General features: G+C 43.6%; 1 protein-coding gene across 1 annotated transcript in view; it reads left to right on the top strand.

Annotated features, from left to right (window-relative positions):
- ttn.2 (titin, tandem duplicate 2) overlaps positions 1–23,568 on the top strand; it is a 191,715-nt gene that overhangs the window by 143,369 nt on the left and 24,778 nt on the right. The window contains 20 exon segments of the mRNA XM_055230344.1: positions 65–367; positions 452–751; positions 834–1,121; positions 1,214–1,516; positions 1,602–1,904; positions 1,986–2,291; positions 2,392–2,679; positions 2,774–3,064; positions 3,152–3,439; positions 3,519–4,106; positions 4,190–4,294; positions 4,361–4,558; positions 4,636–4,932; positions 5,027–5,241; positions 5,243–5,275; positions 5,277–5,595; positions 5,598–5,615; positions 5,696–5,998; positions 6,083–23,179; positions 23,255–23,551. Coding sequence (XP_055086319.1) covers positions 65–367; positions 452–751; positions 834–1,121; positions 1,214–1,516; positions 1,602–1,904; positions 1,986–2,291; positions 2,392–2,679; positions 2,774–3,064; positions 3,152–3,439; positions 3,519–4,106; positions 4,190–4,294; positions 4,361–4,558; positions 4,636–4,932; positions 5,027–5,241; positions 5,243–5,275; positions 5,277–5,595; positions 5,598–5,615; positions 5,696–5,998; positions 6,083–23,179; positions 23,255–23,551 — 22,140 coding nt within the window.

Genomic DNA, 23,568 nt, shown 5'->3' with positions numbered 1-23,568 from the left:
AAATACATTTATACCTTCACGTTTTTTATGGTGCCTAAAGTTGAGTGATATTTGTTTCTTTCAGATCCCCCCAGTGAGCCATTGAATTTGCAGATCAACAAGATCAATAAGGACTTTGTCATTCTGTCATGGGAGCGTCCTAGCAGCGATGGCGGCAGTCCAATTATGGGATACTGTATTGAGAAAAAGGAAAGGAACAGCATTCTTTGGGTGAAGGCTAATGAGTCTGTGGTCAAAGCCACTCAGTATACTTGCACTGGCTTGATGGATGGATTGGAGTACAGCTTTAGGGTTTCTGCACTCAACATTGCTGGACAGGGCAAACCTTGCAAACAGACAGATTTTATTACTGCCAGAACTGCAGTTGGTGAGCAAACAAATTTCACATGTTTTATACTGACTTGAACAACGTGCTTTATGTCTTACAATTTATCCTTTTCTCTACCCTCAGATCCACCTGGTAAACCTGAGCCCATGGATGTGACCAAGAGCTCAGTATCACTGGTCTGGAGCAGACCTAAACATGATGGTGGTAGCAAGTTGATTGGATACTTTGTAGAGTATACAAAGCTTCCAGAAGAGAAATGGACACGCTGCAATGCAAACTGCATGAACATCCAGACTGAGAGCTATGTGGTAACAGGCTTGGAGGAAGGCCAGCAGTATCAGTTTAGAGTTATTGCTAAGACTGCCATCAACATTAGCATGCCATCTGAACTCTCAGATCCTATTCCAGTCATTGCAGAGAATGGTAAGAATAAGCAAAATTGCTGAATGTTCAACTTTTATTATAAGGCATGCAGTAATCAAGATATGTCTTTTTTTCTGTGCAGTTCCTCCTCGTGTTGAGTTGGGTGTCAACATGAAAAACTTGATCATCGTAAAAGCAGGTGAGAATGTATTCTTGGATGCAGAAGTGTTTGGTAAACCCTTGCCCAAGGTGAGCTGGAAGAGAGATGGTGCACCTCTTGTCCTTGCGGAGGGAATGAAGATGAAGCAAGTGAAGCATGTTCACCTGCTTGAGCTGTACTCAGTCACCAGAAAGGAATCTGGAGACTATACCATTACAGCAGAAAATCCAAATGGTTCTAAGTATGCCACTATCAAGGTCAAAGTTCTTGGTAAGCAGTTCTACCTAAAACCTAGTTTTATTCATAAATGTTGTTAAAAAAAAATGGATAATTGTAAACAATAATATCTGCCACCTTTGCAGACAAACCAGGTCCTCCAGCTTCAGTGAAAATTGCAAAGGTGTTTGCTGACCGCGTCAAAATACGCTGGGAGCCACCAAAGGCAGATGGCGGTTCTGAGATTACCAACTACATCATTGAGAAGCGTGAGACCAGCAGGGCCAATTGGGCTCTTGTTACTTCCAATATTCATGGTCACAACACTGACTGCTCCGTGGAGAAACTGATTGAAGGACATGAGTATCAGTTCAGAGTCAGTGCTGAAAACCAATATGGAGTCGGAGAGCCCATTATGACTGATGGCGTCATGGTGAAAAATCCCTATGGTACATTGCTGATAATACATTTAATATATTTGTACACATATATGCATATTTGTTTACACCCATCCCTCTTTGTTATACATTTTAGATGTTCCTGGTCCTTGTGAGCCACCTGTCATTACCAACATTACCAAGGACTCCATGACAGTTAGCTGGAAAGCACCAGCAAATGATGGCAAAGCCGCCATTCTTGGATACTTGGTTGAAAAACGTGAAGCCACTGAGCTCACCTGGGCTAAGGTTAACCGTCGCCCAGTGATTGACAGGACTATCAAAGCTGCTCAGCTGACTGAAGGCTCTGAGTATGAATTTAGAGTTATTGCCATTAACAAGGCTGGTCTAGGCAAACCCAGTGATGCATCAAATGCTGCCCTTGCAGTCGACCCAGTCTGTGAGTATTTATACATTTCAAATATCTATTTCTGTCTATGTTATATGTTAACAATTTTAACACAGTGTCTCTTTACTATAGATCCTCCTGGTCCACCTGCCTTCCCTAAAGTAGTAGACTCCACTAAGAGCTCTATCAGTCTTAGTTGGACCAAGCCAGCTTACGATGGAGGCTGTGAGATTATTGGTTATTTAGTGGAGTGTAAGAGGGTTGATGCAGAAGAGTGGAATAAATGCAATGTTCCTAAAAAGCTTCAGGCTACAAAGTTTGTGGTGACAGGTCTGATGGACAACACAGAATATCAATTCAGAGTGATCGCTGTTAACAAGATTGGCAACAGTGAGCCAAGTGATGTCCCCGGAAATCACATGCCAAAGGATATTCTGAGTATGTGTTGTTTTTGGGTTTTTTTTTTTGCTTTTTTGACGTTGCCTGGTCAAATGCCCTACAATACCCTTGAATAATAAATTGCCTGTTTCTTTTTTAGTTGCTCCTGATGCTGAGCTGGATGCTGACTTAAGGAAAGGCCTGGTTCTCCGTGCTGGTGTCACAATGAGGTTGTATGTGCCTCTTAGGGGTCGCCCAGCCCCAAAGGTGACTTGGTCCAAGGTAGACGCTAACCTTAAAGAGAGACGTGGTGTGCTTATCAAGACATCAGAGTGGGACACACTGCTCATGATTGAAGACGTGAACAGATATGATGCTGGCAAATATGTTCTGACTCTGGAAAACAGCAGTGGAACAAAGAGTTTCACCATTGTTGTAAAGGTCAATGGTAAGTCTTTACAGGAAAAGCATGCATAAACATAGACAATATAACATTTTCTGTAGCCTTAAATTACTAAAACTATAAACATCTTAATGTTCAGATTCTCCTGGACCACCTACAAATCTTATTGTGAAGGAGACATCCAGAACTCATGCCTGGATCACCTGGGATGCTCCTCTTATTGATGGTGGAGGCCTAGTTAAAAATTACATTGTGGAAAAGCGTCTTGCTGAGAGAAAAGCGTGGACCTGTGTGGCAGCAGACTGCCCTAAGCCCTCCTTTAGGATTATGAACTTGGAGCCAGGACAAGCGTACTGCTTTAGAGTACTGGCTGAGAATGCCTATGGAATTGGAGAGGGCATTGAAACACCAGGAAGTATTCGGGCATCAGGTAAAGGGCACAGTATACTTTTGTATATAAAAAAAAATTGTTTCACTATAAATAAATTTAATTGAGTTTAATTTCTTTCCACCACAGAGAGACCTGGTCCAGTTAGTGAGTTCAAAGACACAAAGACGACCAAGAATTCAATCACACTGGGATGGAAAAAGCCCATCAGTGATGGTGGCAGCTTTGTCACTGCTTACATCTTGGAGCAAAGTGAAGGCGAGGACAAATGGAAGCAGATCTTGAAAGGCAAAAACACCTCGCACAGCATTAGTGAGCTGTCTGAAGGCAAGGAGTACTTATTTAGAGTCAAGGCTCTCAATGAATCAGGAGAAGGACCACCCACTGAACTAACTGTTGTTGCCAAAGATCAGTTTGGTGAGAAAACAAACCCTGCACTTATATTGGTTCTGTTTTAATAAAAATCTTCATTTATTTGTATATTTTTCTGTTTTAGTTCTTCCTGACTGTAACTTGAGCAATCTGCATGATGGCTGCTATGTGGTTAAGGAGGGCAGCACCACACGTATTAACATCCCTCTAATTGGCATTCCTCAACCAACTGCCACCTGGAAGAAAGGAGATGTTGGCATTGGAGACACCGGACGCATGTGTGTCGAGGCTTCCCCAGGCGTAACTACTTTGCTTATCAGGGACTGTCAGAGAGGAGATGCTGACACATACACCATTAATGTAAAAAACAGCGCTGGCACTAAAGACTGCAAATTTCAACTCAAGGTAGTTGGAAAACCTGGTATCTGCACTGGTCCCATTAAGTTTGATGAAATTACAGCAGATGCTATAACACTGGAATGGGCACCACCTAAAGATGACGGTGGAGCTGAGGTGTCCAACTATATTGTTGAGAAGAGAAGAACAACCGATAACAAGTGGGCTACAGTGGCTTCAGCCATCCAGAAGACAACTATGAGGGTGCTCCGCTTGCATGATGGCATTGAGTACATTTTCAGAGTGTTTGCTGAAAACAAGTATGGGGTTGGAGAATACCTGAGGTCAGAACCTGTCATTGCTCAGCATCCATTTAGTAAGTACTGTGCCTGTCAGTTTTTCTTCATACTTAATTTGCTTTTCATGTATAAATATATTATGATATTTTTATACAAATAGATGTGCCTGAGGCCCCTGCGCCGCCAGAGATTTTGAGCATTCGTCATGAGTCTGCTATTCTGAGCTGGACAGATCCAAAAGACACTGGTGGCTCCCCAATAACTGGTAACATCCTGAACTTAACCGCATATGCAAATTAGGTCTATTTGCTGATCCAATTTCTCCCATCAGGCTATCATGTGGAATTCAAGGAAAGAAACAGTTTAATGTGGAAACGGGCCAGTAAAACTCCTTTGAGAGTGAAGGAGTGCAGAGTCACTGGCCTTATTGAAGGTCTAGAGTATGAGTTCAGAGTGATGGCTATGAATATGGCTGGCATTGGAAAGGCAAGCAAGGTGACAGAGGCAGTTGTTGCCTTGGATCCTATTGGTAAGTAATTAGTTATTAATTACAATGTCTTAAACATGGCAGGATGAATTTGGTAATCTGTACCTCTGTTATCTCAGATCCTCCTGGAAAACCTGAAGTTATTAACATCACCCGCAGCACTGTCACTCTGATCTGGACTCCTCCCAAATATGATGGAGGCTACAAGGTGACTGGCTACATGGTGGAGAAGCTTGAGTCTGGTGGAAAGGGTTGGATGAAGGCCAATCATGTTAACATTCAAGGTTGTGCGTTTACCGTAACTGATCTCACTGAGGGATCACAATACCAGTTCAGGATCAGGGCTAAGAATGCTGCTGGAGCAATTAGTGTACCATCAGAGCCAACGGAGTCTTTGACATGCAAGGATGAGTATGGTAGGTTAATCATACCAAACTAAATAATGTGCTATCTGATATAAATAACACTTGAAAATGCCTGTACATTGAAATTTCAATTCACCCCCTACAGAGCCACCAACCATCACAATCGATCCAGAAATGAAGGATGGGGTATCCGTCAGGGCAGGAGATACAATTGTGATTACTGCTTCCAAGATTGTTGGTAAACCTCCACCCTCTTCTGCTTGGTCCAAGGGAGGTCGAGAGTTTAAGAACTCAGAAGTGGTTTCCATCACTACCACCCCTACCTCTTCCACAATTGCTATCAAGTATGCTAGCAGAAGAAAACACTGGGGACTATGTCATCACAGCAAGCAATACCATTTGGAATTAAAGAAGAGCATGTAAAGGTTAAGGTGCTGGACAACCCAGGTCCTCCAGGTCCTGTTGAGGCCAGTAATATTTCGGCTGAAAAGTGTACGTTGACTTGGCTTCCACCAGAAGAGGATGGAGGTAGCTCTATTAAGTCCTATATTCTTGAGAAGAGGGAAACCAGCCGACTGCAATGGACCAAAGTTGCTGAAAACATTGTGGATTGTAGATATGTCGTCAGTAAACTCATCAAGGGCAATGAGTATATCTTCAAAGTGTCTGCTGTAAATCAGTATGGCACAGGAGATTCAAGCCAGTCTGCTCCAGTGAAATGGTTGACAGTTACCGTAAGTTAATAATGTTCTTATGATTATATTTTACTTGATTGGGACTTTTTATTAATAACGCTTCTTTGCTTTTCTCACAGGCCCACCTGGCCCCCCATCAATCCCGGAGATTGATAATATTAGCAGGAATGCTGTTACCATTTCATGGAAGAGACCAGTCCAGGATGGAGGAAGTGACATAAGAGGCTATTGTGTTGAGAGGAAAGAAAAGAGAGGAATGAGATGGGTCAGAGCATGTAAAAGAACAGTCCCTGACCTGCGCTTCAAGGTGCAAGGCCTGAGCGAGGGAGTTGAATATGAGTTCAGAGTCACAGCAGAAAACAAAGCCGGATTTGGGGAGCCTAGTGAGCCATCACGTCCTGTTATGACCAAGGACATTGTCTGTAAGTAATTATATTACTATATTGTGGCTCATAATATTAATAACTAAGACATCTGAACTGGATTTTTTTTTGTTTTGTTCACAGATCCACCAGGTCCTCCATCCAACCCCAGAATTGTGGAGACAACAAAAACCACTGCTTCCTTTGCTTGGGGTAGACCCCATTATGATGGTGGTCTTGAAGTAGAAGGCTATATTGTTGAGTACAAGAAAGAAGGCCATGATGACTGGGAAACTGAGACACAATATCCAATTAAAGTAACAGAATATGTCATTGGAAAACTTCAAAAAGGAGGCAAATATCATTTTAGGGTAAAAGCAGTCAACTCTGAAGGCACGGGAGAACCTGCAGAAGTAGAGAAAGTAACTGAACTGGTTGACCTGGAGTCACTGCCAGACTTTGAGCTGGATGCTGAACTCAGAAGAACTCTAGTAGTCCGTTGCCGTGCTTCAATTCGGATGTTTGTTCCCATTAAAGGTCGCCCAGTTCCTGAGGTAACCTGGAGCAAGGATGACACCAACCTTAAAACAAGAGCCCATATTGACACCACAGAGTCATACACATTGCTAATCATACCAGACTGCACACGATATGATGCTGGAAAATACAATCTCTGTCTTGAAAATGTTGCTGGAAAGAAGACTGGCTTTGTAAATGTGAAAGTTCTTGATACACCAGGACCACCAGTAAATCTTAAACCAAGAGAAATAACAAAGAATAGCATTACCCTTCAATGGGAGATTCCTATTATTGATGGAGGTTCAAAGATTCACAATTATATTGTTGAAAAGAGGGAAGCCACCAAGAAGGCATATACAGTTCTGAGTACTTCATGGCAAAAATGTTCTTTCAAGATACCTGATCTAGAGGAAGGAGCTTATTACTATTTCCGTGTCTCAGCTGAGAATGACTTAGGTGTGGGTGAGCCTGCAGAAACACCAGAGCCAATTAGAGTCTCTCAAGCACCTTCTGCACCAGAGAATTTGTATGTTACTGATGTCACCGCAGATAGCGCAAGTCTGTCATGGACTAAACCCCTGCATGATGGAGGTAGTTTGATAACTGGTTATGTCATTGAGTATCAAAAGAAAGACACCGACCAGTGGGTCCATGCAACAACCGTTAAGGCGCTGGACTATACTGTCGCAGATTTGATTGAAGGAGCAGAATATACATTCCGTATCATGGCTGTCAATGCATCAGGCAGAAGTGACCCACGTGAGAGTAGACCAGCTGTTATTAAAGAGCAGACCTCTGCTCCATCCTTTGACATGCGGGCAGTGTATCAGCAGACTGTTATTGCCAAAGCCAGAGATCGTGTCAAGGTAGAAATTCCTGTTCTCGGTAAACCAAGACCTTTGGTAACCTGGAAGAAGGGTGATGTCGTGCTCAAGGAAACTCAAAGAATTAATGTTGAAACAACACCTACATCTACTATTCTCAACATTGGAGAGATCAAGAGAAGCGATGGAGGCCAGTATTCTATGACTGGAAAGAATCTGCTGGGTACAGTAACAGAGACCATTACAATACTGGTCCATGATATTCCCGGTCCTCCAACTGGTCCTATTAAACTGGATGAGGTTTCATGCGACTATGTTCTCATGTCCTGGGAAGCGCCAGAGAATGATGGAGGCGTTCCCATTAATAACTATATTGTAGAGATGCGTGAAACTACTGGCTCTGGCACTTGGGTGGAACTGGCAGCCACAGTTATTCGCACTACATTCAAGGCAGCAAGGCTCACAACTGGAATGACATATCAATTCCGTGTTAAAGCTCAGAACAGATATGGCATTGGACCTTGTATTGTGTCAGAACCTGTGGTGGCAGCATATCCATTTGAGGTGCCAAGTCAACCAGGAACTCCTGTAGTTACATCTTTCAACAAAGATTCTATGACGCTGAGCTGGAATGAGCCATCGTCCGATGGAGGCAGCCCCATTCTTGGTTACCATGTTGACAGAAAGGAGAAGAACAGCATCCTTTGGCAGAGAATAAGCAAAGCTCTTGTTGTTGGAAATATCTTTAAGTCCACTGGTCTTGTTGATGGAATTATATATGAACATCGTGTTACAGCCGAAAACATGGCTGGTCTGAGCAAACCAAGCAAACCCTCTGAGCCAATATATGCCTTGGATCCAGTTGATCCACCAGGCAAGCCTGTGGCTCTTAATATCACCAGGCATGAGGTCACTGTCTCTTGGACAAAACCAGAGGGAGATGGTGGATTTTCCATCACTGGATATACTATTGAGAGGCGGGAGCTTCCCAATGGACGTTGGCTCAAAGCCAACTTTAATAATATACTTGAAACTATTTATACTGTCAGTGGTCTAATTGAAGATTCAACTTATGAATTCCATGTGTTTGCCAGAAACTCAGCTGGTGCTGTTAGTGCTCCATCACAGCCATCAGAACCAATAACTTGCAGAGACGATATTGAAGAGCCTAGACTTGATGTTGATGCATCTTACAGTAGCAATGTTGTTGTAATGGCAGGAGAGGTATTCAAACTAGAGGCCAATGTAACTGGCAGGCCCATCCCTTCATTGGCATGGACCAAAGAAGGAAAAGAGCTAGAAGACACAGCAAAGCTTGAAATTAAGTCAACAGACTTCCACACAACTCTTATTAACAAAGATTCCCTGAGAAGAGATGGTGGAGCTTTCACTCTAACAGCCAGCAACCCTGGTGGGTTTGCTAAGTTTACATTTAACGTCAAGGTACTCGATAGACCTGGACCCCCAGATTCTCTTACAATCACAGATGTCGCTGCTGAGAAATGTGTTCTTAATTGGCTGCATCCAAGTCATGATGGAGGTGCAAAGATTGAGTACTTTATCATCCAGAGACGTGAAACCAGTAGGCTGGCATGGACAAATGTTGCCACAGATCTTCAGGCCAACAGATTCAAAGTAACTAAACTTCTTAAAGGCAATGAGTATATCTTCAGAGTCATGGCTGTAAACAAGTATGGTGTGGGTGAACCTGTGGAGTCTGAGCCCATCATTTGTGTTAACCCCTATGTGACAAGTGATCCACCATCACAACCAGAAGTCACCACTATTACCAAAGACTCTATGGTTGTGTGTTGGGAGCGACCAGAACATGATGGTGGAAGCAGAATTAACACCTATATTATTGAAAGAAGAGATAAGACAGGGTTGCGATGGGTAAAATGCAACAAGAGGACTGTAACAGACTTAAGATTCAAGGTTTCTGGTCTTACACCCGGTCATGAGTATGAATTTAGAGTTTTTGCTGAGAACAATGCTGGTCTAAGTCAGCCCAGTCCTTCCAGTCCATTCTACAAAGCTATTGATACCATCTTCCAACCAGGACCACCGGGAAATCCCAGGGTCCTGGATACAACAAAGTCCTCAATTACCCTGGCATGGAACAAGCCAGTATACGATGGTGGTTCTGAAATCACTGGATATGTTGTGGAGACTTGTCTGCCAGAAGAGGATGAATGGACAATTCAAACTCCCAAGAAAGGATGGACTGCCACCTCTTTCACAATAACCAACTTGAAGGAAAATCAAGAATACAAAATTAACATCTGTGCCACTAACTGTGAAGGAGTGGGAGAACCTGCTGCTGTGCCAGGAACACCAAAAGCTGAAGATAGATTGCTTGCTCCGGAAGTTGAACTTGGAGCAGAGTTGCGTAAAGTTGTTTGCATAAGAGCTTGTAGTACTCTGAGACTCTTTGTACCCATCAAAGGTAGACCAGCACCTGATGTGAAATGGTCAAGAGAACATGGGGAATCCTTGGACAAAGCCAACATTGAAATTACTCCATCTTTTACAACTCTTCAAGTTGAAAATGTTGACCGATTTGATGGTGGTAAATACATAGTGACTGTAGAGAATGCCTCAGGAAGCAAGTCAGCTTTTGTTAACGTCAGAGTGCTTGATACCCCAGGTGCACCTCAAAATCTCACAGTTAAAGAGGTCACAAGAGACTCGGTGTCCCTTGTTTGGGATGCCCCTCTTATAGATGGGGGCTCAAGAATTCGCAACTATATTGTGGAAAAACGTGAATCAGCTAGAAAAGCATACTCAACAGTGTGTGCAAGCTGCCACAAGTCCAGCTGGAAAATTGGAGATCTTGAAGAAGGAAAAATGTATTTCTTTAGAGTCTTGGCAGAAAATGAATATGGTATTGGGCTTCCCGTGGAAACACTGGAACCAATTAAAGTATCAGAGAAGCCACTACCTCCTGGTAAAGTTTCCCTTGTAGAAGTGACAGGAACCAGTATCACTCTGAGTTGGGAAAAACCTGATCACGATGGTGGTAGCAGAATCACAGGATATATCGTAGAAATGCAGGGTAAAGGAAGTGACAAATGGACACAAGTTATGGTGGTGAAGTCCAATGAGGCTGTTGTCACTGGCCTTACTCAAGGAGAGGAGTACATGTTCCGAATCTCAGCCACAAATGAAAAAGGGGTTAGTGATCCACGTCCCCTGAATGTTCCTGTGGTTGCTAAAGATTTGATTATTCCACCTACTTTCAAAATGCTCTTCACCACCTTCAGCGTGCTTGCAGGAGATGATCTCAAGATAGATATACCTTTTTCTGCCTGTCCGAAGGCCACTGTCACATGGCTCAAAGATGGTGCTGCCCTGAAGGAAACTACAAGAGTTAATGCTGAAGCCACAGACAATAACCTCCACCTGGTAATCAAGGAGGCTTGCAGGGATGATGTGGGAACTTACACTATTAAACTACACAACACAGCTGGTGATGCATCTTCAGACATTAATGTAGTTGTGTTTGATAAACCTGGTCCACCAACAGCACCCATCAAAATGGAAGAAATCACGTCAGACAGTGTGATTTTATCCTGGAATCCTCCAGAGTATGATGGTGGCTGTGCTATAAACAATTACATTGTTGAGAAGAGGGACACATCTACAACTAACTGGCAAATAGTCTCTGCTACAGTGGCTCGTACAACTGTTAAGGCTGCCCGCCTGAAGACTGGATCAGAGTATCAGTTTAGGATTGCTGCAGAAAACAGATATGGCAAGTCATCTGCCCTCCTCTCAGAAACAGTCATTGCACAATATCCATATGAGGTGCCTAGCCAACCACGTTCTGTAACTGTACAATCTGCAACTAAAGAGAGCATGGTTATTGTATGGGACACACCCAGCAATGATGGTGGAAGCAAGATTCTTGGATATCATGTAGAGCTAAAAGAAAGAAATAGTCTACTGTGGGTCAAACAAAATAAACAAATCATCCCAGAAACTAGATATAAAGCAGTTGCACTTGAGGAAGGTATTGAGTATGAGTTCAGAGTCTATGCTGAAAATATTGTTGGTCTCAGCAAAGCCAGCAAGGTTAGTGATTTGCAGGTAGCTAGAGATCCTTGTGACAGACCAGGCAAACCAGAGGCTGTCATTGTCACCAGAAATGCTGTAACACTCAGATGGACCAAACCTGAGTATGATGGTGGAATCAAAATCACAGGCTATGTTGTTGAAAAGAAAAAAGGTGAAGGCCGTTGGATGAAGGCTAGTTTCACAAACATCATCGAGACCGAGTTTGTTGTCACAGGTCTTACTGAAGATCAGATTTATGAGTTCCGTGTCATTGCAAGAAATTCAGCAGGTGTCTTTAGCTTGCCTTCAGATTCAACTGGAGCTATTACTGCAAAGGATGAGGTGGATCCACCTAAAATTGACTTAGAAGCTAAATACTCACAAGCTGTTGTTGTAAATGCCGGAGACACATTCAAGCTTGAGGCTTCAGTTTATGGTAAGCCAGTGCCCTCTATCTTCTGGATAAAGGAAGGACAAGTGATTACTGAAGCAGCTCGTTCGGAAATCAAAAACACAGACTTCAAAGCTTGTATTGTTGTAAAAGAAGCCATTCGAATTGATGGAGGACAGTACACATTGCTTGTTAAGAATGTAGGAGGAGAAAAATCTGTCAACATAAATGTTAAGGTATTGGACAGGCCAGGTCCTCCAGAGGGTCCCATCTCTATATATGGTGTTGCAAATGAGAAATGTTCTATTGCATGGAAATCACCATTACAAGATGGAGGCAGTGAAGTTTCTCATTACATTGTAGAGAGGCGAGAAACCAGTAGGCTGGTTTGGACTGTAGTTGAACCTAAAGTTCAAACTCTCAATTTGAAGATTACCAAACTTGTTCCTGGTAATGAGTACATCTTCAGAGTAATTCCAGTCAACAAGTATGGAATTGGTGAGCCCCTGGAGTCTGAGCCAATGATTGCTAGAAATCCATTTGTTGCTCCAAGCCCACCAACAGAGGTAGATGTGTCTACCATCACCAAAGATTCCATGGTAGTTACATGGGAAAGACCAACCAACGACGGTGGCAGCTCAATTCAAGGATATGTTGTGGAGAAACGGGACAAAGATGGTGTTAGGTGGACCAGGTGCAACAAACGTACAGTTAGTGAGCTACGCTTTAGAGTCACTGGGCTCCTTGAAAACCATAGTTATGAGTTTAGAGTTTCTGCTGAAAATGCTGCTGGTGTTGGAACACCAAGTCCCGCAACAAATTACTTCAAGGCAGTGGATCCCACATTCAAACCAGGCCCACCAAATAACCCAAAAGTTGTAGATTCAACCAGGTCTACCGTTTCTCTTACCTGGGGAAAACCCATCTATGATGGTGGCTGTGACATTCAAGGATATATTGTGGAGGCCTGCAATGGAGCATCTGATGAATGGTTTATGTGCACTCCTCCAGCAGGAATCCCAGAAACTAAGTTTACAGTAACAAAACTTCTGGAGAAACATGAATACACATTCAGAGTCTGTGCCATCAACAAAGTTGGGGTTGGTGAGCAAGCCGATGTTCCGGGTAAAATTCTTCTTCAAGAGAAGCTTGAGGCTCCTGATCTTGATTTGGATGCCGAAATGAGAAAAATGATTAATATCAGGTCTGCCAGTACTCTAAGACTATTTGTCCCTGTGAGAGGTCGCCCTGCTCCTGAGGTGAAATGGAGCAAGGCTGATGGTGAGATTAAAGAGACAGCCCAGATTGACAATACAGGCACCTACGCTTCTCTTGTGATTGAAAATGTTGATCGTTTTGACAGTGGCAAGTACATTGTTACAGCGGAAAATGCTAGTGGAGTTAAGTCAGTTTTCATCAGTGTAAGAGTACACGATTCCCCAAGCCCTCCAACCAACTTAATGGTCAAAGAGATTACTAAAAATTATGTCACTCTTACGTGGGAGCCCCCTCTTTTAGATGGTGGTGCCAAAATTAAACAGTACATAGTTGAAAAGCGTGAAAGTACAAGAAAGGTTTACTCTCCTGTCACCACTTGCAACAAAATGTCATGGAAGATTGAGCCTCTTCCTGAGGGTGGAATCTACTTCTTCAGAGTTTCCGCTGAGAATGAGTATGGTGTTGGTCTACCTGCAAAAACATTAGACCCTATTAAAATATCAGAGAAGCCTCAGCCACCGGGCAAAGTAAGTGTTGTTGACGTTACAAACAGCACTGTTACCCTCACTTGGGAAAAGCCTATTCATGATGGAGGTAGTAGGATAAGTTGCTATGAAGTTGAACTTGCACCTAAGGATAGTGAAGCCTGGTCTGTGTGTGCTACCATAAAGGGAATTGAGACAACAGTGACAAACCTTATGAAGGGAGAAGAATACCAGTTCAGAGTTGTCGCTGTTAATGAGAAAGGCAAAAGTGACCCCAGACAACTGGTTCAGTCTGTTGTGGTGAAGGATCTTGTCATTGAGCCTGCTGTCCGACCTAAAGTCAGTACATACCATGTCCAGGTTGGATATGATCTCAAAATCGAGGTTCCAATTGCTGGTCATCCAAAGCCTACTATTACCTGGACTAAAGATGGCACAGCTCTGAAACAAACCACCAGAGTCAACGTTACAGACTCAGCACATCATACTACACTTACTATAAAGGATGCCACAAGAGAGGATGGAGGCATGTACAGCATCAATGTTGCTAATAACCTGGGCTCTAAAGATGCCTCAATTGAGGTGATAACCCTTGACAAGCCCGGTCCTCCGACTGGCCCTGTGAAGTTTGAAGACATCAGTGCTGAAAGTATGACACTAAACTGGGAACCACCCACGTATACAGGTGGCTGTCCAATTTCCAACTATGTGGTGGAGAAGAGGGACACAACCACAACAAACTGGGTGGTTGTATCTGCTACTGTGGCCAGAACAACACTTAAGGTTTCAAATTTGAGGACTGGGGCTGAATACCAATTCAGAGTTTATGCTGAGAACAGATATGGAAAGAGTTATGCAATTGATTCAGAGCCTGTCCTTGCACAGTATCCTTTCCAGGAACCTGGTCCACCTGGAACACCATTTGTGTCATCATACACCAAGGATTACATGGTAGTTGAATGGCATAAACCCCCATCTGATGGTGGAAGTGCCATCTTGGGGTACCACTTGGAAAGAAAGGAGAAAAACAGCATCCTCTGGACTAAGATCAACAAAATTCTTATCCAAGACTGCAGATACAAGTCTACACCTCTTGAAGAAGGCATTGAGTATGAGTACAGAGTATATGCTGAGAATATTGTTGGAATTGGAAAATGCAGCAAAGTCTCTGAAGTTTGTGTTGCCCGTGACCCATGTGATCCTCCTGGCTGCCCTGAGGCTATAATTGTCACCAGGCACTCAGTTAAACTGAGATGGACAGCCCCAATATATGATGGTGGAAGTAAGATTACTGGTTATGTAGTGGAAAAACGTGACCTTCCTGAAGGAAAATGGATGAAGGCTAGCTTTGCTAACGTCATTGAACATGAATTCACAGTCACGGGATTAACAGAAGACTGTAAATATGACTTCAGAGTTCTGGCCAGAAATGCTGCTGGTTCTGTCAGCAAACCTTCTGAAAGCACTGGGGCTATCACAGCCAAAGATGAAGTTGAGCCACCAAAGTGTGAAACAGATCCTATGTATAACCAGACGCTTGTTATTAATGCTGGTGAAACATTTGTGCTGGAGGCCAGTGTAGAAGGAAAACCTGTACCAACCGCTCAGTGGTTTAAAGCAGACAAGGAAGTTGAAAATTCAGCAAGAGCTGAGATCAAAAATGAAGATTTCAAGGCTGTTTTGGTTGTTAAGGATGCCATCAGAGTTGATGGAGGACAATATACATTGGTCTTAACTAATGTTGCTGGAACAAAGACCGTTCCTTTCAGTGTTAAGGTTTTGGACAGACCTGGTCCATCAGAGGGGCCACTCACAGTAAGCAATGTCACAGAGGAGAAGTGTTCTCTGTCATGGCTCCCTCCCAGACATGATGGAGGGGCTAGCATTTCTCATTACATAATTCAGAAGAGAGAAACCAGCCGACTAGCATGGACTGTTGTTTCAGCTGATTGTGGAGCAACAATGTTCAAGGTTACCAAACTTCTGAAGGGCAATGAGTACATCTTTAGAGTCATGGCTGTGAACAAATATGGTGAGGGTGAGCCTCTTGAATCGGCACCAGTTATCATGAGAAATCCATTTGTTCCTCCAAGCTCACCCACTGAGCTTGAAATCACCAACATCACAAGGGACTCTATGACTGTTTGTTGGAATCGACCTGAGAGCACTGGAGGAAGTGAGATTGTTGGATACATTGTTGAAAAGAGAGACAGAGCTGGAATCAGATGGACCAAATGTAACAAACGCAGAGTGACAGATTTGCGTTTCAGAGTGACAGGATTAACTGAAGACCACGAATATGAATTTAGATTATCTGCTGAGAATGCAGCTGGAGTTGGCAAACCTAGCTCTGCCACTCCCTATCTCAAAGCATGCGATCCCACCTTTGAACCAGGCTGCCCAGCCAATGTCCATGTGGTCGATATTACCAAAGATTCAGTCACTGTTGCTTGGCAAAGACCTATCTATGATGGCGGCTGTGACATTCAAGGATATGCTGTTGAAATTACCAAAGCTGATGAGGAAGAATGGACAATCTGTACACCACCATCTGGTGTTAATGCTACTAAATTCACTATCCCCAAGCTCACGGAGCACCAGGAATATAAAGTCCGCATCTGTGCCATCAACAAGTTGGGCATTGGTGAACCAACTGAACTCCAAGGAGTGGTAAAACCTCTGGAAAAGATTGATCCCCCTGAGGTGATACTTGATTCAGAGCTCAGGAAAGGAATTGTGGTCCGGGCTGGAGGCTCTATGAGAATATGCATCCCATTCAAGGGTCGTCCAGCTCCTGAAATTAGCTGGTCCAAGGAAGATGGTGAACTTCCTAGTAAAGTACAGATAGAAACAGGCGAGGATTACAGCCAGCTTTCTGTGGACATCTGTGATAGATATGACGCTGGCAAATACATCCTCAAACTGGAAAACAGTGCAGGCACCAAAACTGCCTTTGTTTCTGTTAAAGTTCTAGATACTCCAGGAGCACCCATTAATCTTACAGTGAAAGACATTAAGAGGCAAAGTGTGACTCTAACTTGGGAACCGCCTGTCATTGATGGTGGTGCAAGAATCAAAAACTACCTTGTTGAGAAGCGTGAGTCCACCAGAAAGGTGTATTCTAATGTGGACAACAAGTGCACTAAGACAAGTTACCGCATCACTGGGCTTACAGAAGGAACAATCTATTACTTCCGAGTATTGGCTGAAAATGAATTTGGAGTGGGGCAGGGAGCTGAGACAGAGAACTCAGTTAAATGTTCTGAACCTCCACTACCTGTTGGTAAGGTGGCTTTAACTGACGTGACTAAGACCACAGCTTCATTTTCCTGGGAAAAGCCAGATCACGATGGAGGTAGCAGGATTATGGGCTACTATATTGAAATGCAGCCTGTGGGATCAGAGGAATGGGTAGTTGCTGCGACAACCAAAGCTTGTGAAGGCACTGTCTTTGGCCTCAGTGCCGGGCATGAATATCTCTTTAGAGTTTCAGCCTTTAATGAGAAAGGTAAGAGTGATCCTAGGCCTCTTGCTTCACCAGTCACAGCAAAGGATGTGACAGTTATGCCCGGCTTTAAGATCAGATACAACACTTACAGTTTGCAACAAGGTGAGGACCTAAAGATTGAGATTCCCGTGCTGGGACGCCCTGCTCCCAAGGTTGAATGGAAAAAAGATGGTCACTCTCTTAAAGAAACAACCAGATTAAATGTGTCAAGTACAGCCACTTCTACTAAGCTTCTTATCAAGGATGCAAACAGAGAAGACTCTGGAAAATACAGTCTTACAGCCACAAGCTCTATTGGAACAACCACAGAGGAAATAACAGTTATTATTCTTGATAAACCTGGTCCACCCACTGGCCCTGTTAAAATTGAGGAGGTGAGCTCTAATTATGTCACTCTTTCTTGGGAGCCACCTGAGTACACGGGTGGTTGCCAAATCAACAACTACATTGTGGAAAAGAGAGATACAACAACAACAGCCTGGCAGATTGTCTCTGCTACAATTGCCAGAACAACTATCAAAGTAACTAAACTGAAGACTGGGGTTGAATATCAGTTTAGAGTATCTGCTGAGAACAGATATGGAAAGAGTCCCGCTATTCTTTCATCTTCTGTGATAGCACAGTATCCATTCACTGAGCCAGCTGCTCCAGGGACACCAGTTATTTCTGCAGCAACCAAAGATAATATGGTGGTAGAATGGAAACCTCCTACCAACAATGGAGGTAGTCCCATCTTGGGTTATCATTTAGAGCGAAAGGAAAAGAATAGTCTAATGTGGACGAAACTCAACAAGCTGCTTATTCCTGAACCTCGTTTCAAAACAACAGAGCTGGAAGAGGGCATTGAGTATGAATTTAGAGTTTATGCTGAAAATATTGCTGGACTTAGCCCAGCTAGCAAGGTCTCTGAAAGTACAGTTGCAAGAGATCCATGTGATCCACCTGGCACTCCTGAAGCTATTGAAATTACCAGAAACCATGTCACACTTAAATGGACTCGACCCCAATATGATGGAGGCAGTGCTATTACAGGCTATGTTATTGAGAGAAAGAAGTATCCAGATACACGGTGGATGAAAGCCAGCTTTACCAACATCATTGATACTCAGTTCACTCTCACAGGTCTCACTGAAGATTGTGTATATGAATTTAGAGTTGTCGCTAGAAATGCTGCTGGTATCTTTAGCCGTCCTTCTGAGAGTACCGGACAAATAACTGCCAAAGATGAAATCGAAGCCCCAGAAGCTAGTATGGACTCAAAGTTCAAAGATCTAACAGTTGTTCATGCTGGAGAGACATTTGAAATTGATGCTGACTACAGTGGCAAGCCACTACCAGAAGTTATTTGGCTCAAAGATGGAAAGGAGATTGACAAAACAACACCAAGAATGGAGGTTAAGACCACACTTACACGCACCATCTTGACAGTAAAAGAGTGTATCAGGGTGGATGGAGGTCATTTTACTCTCAAACTGGTCAATGTGGGTGGAGTTAAAATGATTCCAGTTAATGTTAAAGTCTTAGACAGACCTGGTCCTCCAGATGGACCACTGGAAGTCAAGGGAGTAACAGCTGAAAAATGTTATCTGCACTGGAGCCATCCTTCACATGATGGTGGAGCAAGTATCTCCCATTATATAATTGAAAAAAGAGAAACCAGTCGTTTGTCCTGGACCATGGTAGAACCAAAAATTCAAGCCATTAGCTATAAAATTACCAAACTTCTTCCTGGAAATGAATATATTTTCAGAGTCACAGCTGTAAACAAATATGGAGTTGGAGAGCCACTTGAATCTGAACCTGTAGTTGCACGCAATCCCTTTACCACCCCTAGTGCTCCCTCTACCCCTGAAGCTGGTGCAATCACCCGAGACTCTATTGTGCTTACTTGGGAAAGACCAGAAAAAGATGGAGGAGCAAGCATAGAAGGATATGTGCTTGAAAAGCGTGACAAGGATGGCATTCGATGGACAAAATGCAACAAGAAGAGGTTGACTGATTTGAGGTTCAGATGCACTGGTTTAACTGAGGGCCACTCATACGAATTCCGTGTTTCAGCGGAAAATGCTGCCGGTGTTGGAAAGCCCAGCGCACCAACTGACTATATCAAGGCTTGTGATGCAACATATCCTCCAGGTCCCCCTAATAACCCTAAGGTCACAGACCATTCCAGCACAACTGTCTCTTTGTCATGGAGTAGGCCTATTTATGATGGGGGCGCATCTATTACTGGATACATGGTGGAGAAGAAGGAAGCAGCAGATGATGAGTGGGTTACCTGTACACCGTACACAGGAGTTCAGTCTACAAACTACACTGTCAAGAAACTGAAGGAAAATGCAGAGTATAACTTCCGTATTAGCGCTATTAACCGTGAAGGTGTTGGCGAGTATGTGGAGTTGCCTGGCACTGTAATTGCTGCTGAGAAACTCGAGGCTCCTGAAATCGAGCTTGATGCCGATCTGAGGAAAATGGTGAACATCCGTGCAACTGCAACACTCCGTTTGTTTGTGACTATTAAAGGAAAACCTGAGCCTGAGGTGAAGTGGTCCAAGGCAGATGGTACATTAAATGAGCGTACTCAAATTGAAGTCACGAGTTCCTACACAATGTTAGTCATTGAAAATGTTGACAGGTTTGATACTGGAAAATATGTTCTCACTCTTGAGAATCTCAGTGGCTCAAAATCTGCCTTCATCAATGTCAGAGTACTCGACTCACCCAGTGCACCAACAAATCTGGAAGTTAAGGATGTAAAGAGAAGCTCTGTTTCTCTTTCCTGGGAGCCTCCTCTCATTGATGGTGGAGCTAAAATATCACACTATATTGTGGAAAAAAGAGAACAGAAAAGAATGGCTTTCACTAGCGTGTCTACAAATTGTGTTAGGAACTCCTTCATTATTTCTGATCTACAGGAGGGTGGCAGGTATTATTTCCGTGTACTTGCTGTGAATGAGCTTGGAGTTGGCCTGCCTGCATCCACAGAGCAAGTCAAAGTTTCTGAGGCTCCTTTGCCTCCTGGCAAGATTGTGGTAGTTGATGTGACTCGTCATACTGTTACACTTTCTTGGGAGAAGCCTGATCACGATGGAGGCAGTAAGATCACCAACTATATTGTGGAGATGCAACCAAAGGGTGATGACAAATGGACTGTTTGCAGTGAATCAAAAGCACTAGAGGCTACTATTGATGGACTAACCACTGGGGAGGAATACTCATTCAGAGTCACCGCAGTCAATGATAAGGGCTACAGTGATCCCAAACCTTTGGCTAACCCAGTTGTGGTGAAGGACATTACACTTGAGCCAACCTTTAACATGCTTTTCAGTACTTACAGTGTGAAAGCAGGAGATGATCTGAAGATTGATGTGCCATTTAGGGGCAGACCTCAGCCAGAGGTGTCTTGGAAGAAGGATGGTCACACTCTCAAACAAACCACAAGGGTCAATGTTGTTAATTCTAAGACCTCATCCAAAATTCTTATTAAGGATGCAACCAAGGATGACGTAGGAAAGTATGAGATCACGCTAAGCAACTCAGTTGGTACTAAGAAGGCTGAAATCTCTGTTATAATCTTAGACAAGCCTGGACCACCCAGCAACATTAAGGTGGATGAGGTAAGCGCTGATTTTGTCTGTCTCTCATGGGATTCTCCTGCTTATGATGGTGGCTGCCAGATTAACAACTATGTGGTGGAGAAGAGGGATACTACCACAACTACATGGCAAATAGTGTCTGCAACAGTTGCCAGGACATCAATTAAAGTCACACGTCTAAACCAAGGAACAGAATACCATTTCCGTGTTGCTGCTGAAAATCGTTATGGCAAGAGCCATTCCATTGACTCTGTTCCTGTTGTCGCTCAGTATCCATTCGAGCCACCTGGCCCACCTACTAACCTTCATGTTGCTACTGCAAACAAGTATGGCATGCTTGTTGTATGGGGAAAACCTGCGAGTGATGGTGGTAGCCCAGTTACTGGTTATCACATTGAATGCAAAGACCAAAGTAGCATCCTGTGGACAAAAGTCAGCAGAGGCTTGATAGCTGAAAATCAGTTTAAGATGACTGGAATTGAAGAAGGCCTGCTCTATCAGTTCAGAGTTTATGCAGAGAACATTGCTGGTATTGGGCCGTGTACTAAACCTAGTGAACCAGTGGCTGCCAGAGATCCTTGCCAATCACCACGGAACCTTAGGGTCACTAATATTACTAGAACATGTGTTTCCCTTTTCTGGGAGAAGCCTGAATATGATGGTGGGGTCAAGATTACTGGCTATATTGTTGAGCGTAGAGAACTTCCAAATGGACGTTGGCTAAAATGTAACTTTACCAACCTACAGGATACTTTCTTTGATATCACAGGTCTCACAGAAGATGTCCAATATGATTTCCATGTTATTGCCAAGAATTCAGCCGAGCAGTTGAGCGCGCCATCGGAAAACACAGGACCCGTCACTGTCAAGGATGACGTAGATCCACCCACCATTACTATGGAAGATAAATTCAGACAACTTGTTGTAGTTAAAGCAGGAGAGATTATTCAGATTGATGCTGACATTTCAGGACGACCACTTCCTGTAGTTTCGTGGTCCAAGGATGGTAAAGAAATTGATGCTAAGGCCAGATGTGAAATAACATCCACCAATTTTGCAACCACCCTTATAGTAAGAGATGCTATTAGAAGGGACTCAGGCCAGTATGCTTTGACACTGCATAATGTAGGTGGGACAAGGTCTGTGGCTGTTAATTGCAAAGTTCTCGACAGGCCTGGACCTGCCTCAGGTCCTTTGGCAGTTTCAGGCCTCACAGCAGAGAAATGCACCCTCACATGGGGACCTCCTCAAGAAAATGGAGGAGCTGAAATCATGCATTACATTGTGGAAAAACGTGAGACCAGTCGTCTTGCATGGACATTAGTCTATAATGACATGAAGGCCACAACCTGTAAAGTGACCAAACTGCTTAAAGGAAATGAGTACATCTTCAGAGTCAGAGGAGTAAATAAGTATGGAGATGGTGAGCCCCTTGAGAGTGACGCTGTCAAAGCTATAGATCCATTCACTGTTGCTGCTGCTCCTACTAATGTCCAGGTGACGGCAGTAACAAGTGAAGCTATGACCATCTGTTGGGATCGTCCAGCTTCTGATGGAGGAAGCAGTATCTCTGGCTATGTCATTGAGAAGAGAGAGAAAACTGGACTTCGTTGGTGCCGTGTCAATAAAAAGCCTGTTTACGACCTTAGAGTTAAAGCGTCTAACCTACGAGATGGTTGCGAGTATGAATACAGAGTTTTTGCAGAAAATTCTGCAGGACTCAGTGCCCCCAGTATCCCTTGCCCACTTACAAAAGCAGAAGACCCACAGTTCCTGCCTTCCCCTCCAGCTAAGCCTAAAATCATTGACTCATCTAAAACTACAGTGACTCTATCATGGAACAAACCCCTATTTGATGGTGGAGCCCCTGTGACAGGTTACAGAGTGGAGTACAGAAAGAGCGCAGATGATGAGTGGTTTGTTGGAGTGCAGAACACCAAGAACACAGAGTTTACAGTAGTGGGACTGACACCGGGAGTTGAATATGTGTTTGTTGTCAAATCCATCAACAAGATTGGAGCCAGTGAACCTAGCCCTGAATCAGAAAGACAGGTGGCCAAAGAGAGAGAGGAAGAACCAGTGTTTGAAATAAGCAATGAAATGAGAAAGACTCTTATTGTCAAAGATGGCAGTTCATTCACCCTGACAGTTCCCTTTAAAGGCAAACCTGTTCCTAATGTTACATGGTCCAAACCTGATGTTGACCTTAGAGTCCGGGCTGTTATTGACACCACAGACACATTCACTTCCATCACTTTGGAGAAAGCTACTCGTAATGACTCTGGCAAATACACTGTGACTTTGTCCAATGTGGCTGGTACGGCATCACTGACACTCAGTGTCAGGGTGCTTGACTCACCTGGACCTCCGGCACGTGTTGAAGTCAAGGATGTTACAAAGACTTCTGCTACTGTTACCTGGGACACTCCTGAAAATGAAGGAGGTGGACCAGTCAAGAACTACCTGGTTGACATCCGGGAAGCCAGTAAAAAGGGCTGGACGAGGCTCACTGATACATGCCACAGGCTCACATACAAGGTTACTGACTTACCTGAGGGAGGAGTCTTCTACTTTAGAGTGATAGGCGAGAACGAGTATGGCATTGGTGTTCCTGCAGAGACCAAAGAGGGAACCAAAATCTCAGGTATGTTCATAACTGTTAATAATATTTATTATATTTGTTGGCAATATTTATTTAAAATAATATAATATTTTTCAGAAAAACCAAGCCCGCCACCCAAGCTGGGAGTGACCGAAGTTACCAAAGAAAGTGTGACTCTTGCTTGGGCCAAACCTGAACAGGATGGGGGCAGCAGAATTACAAGCTACCTGGTGGAGGCATTGGAGAAAGGTCAAGAGAAATGGGTGAAGTGTGGAGTCACCAAGTTTATCCACTTGACAGTTTCTGGTCTGAGGGAAAACGCTGAATACTTCTTCCGAGTGAAAGCTGAAAATGCTGCAGGATTTAGTGATGCCAAGGAGATGCTCAGCCCTGTGGCAGTAAAGGATCAGCTTGGTAAGTTACAAAACTGA

Source organism: Periophthalmus magnuspinnatus, chromosome 21 (assembly GCF_009829125.3).
Source record: "Periophthalmus magnuspinnatus isolate fPerMag1 chromosome 21, fPerMag1.2.pri, whole genome shotgun sequence".
Taxonomy (NCBI): Eukaryota; Metazoa; Chordata; class Actinopteri; order Gobiiformes; family Gobiidae; genus Periophthalmus; species Periophthalmus magnuspinnatus.
Note: the sequence above shows the minus strand (reverse complement) of the source record. Positions and strands in the feature narration are given on the sequence as shown.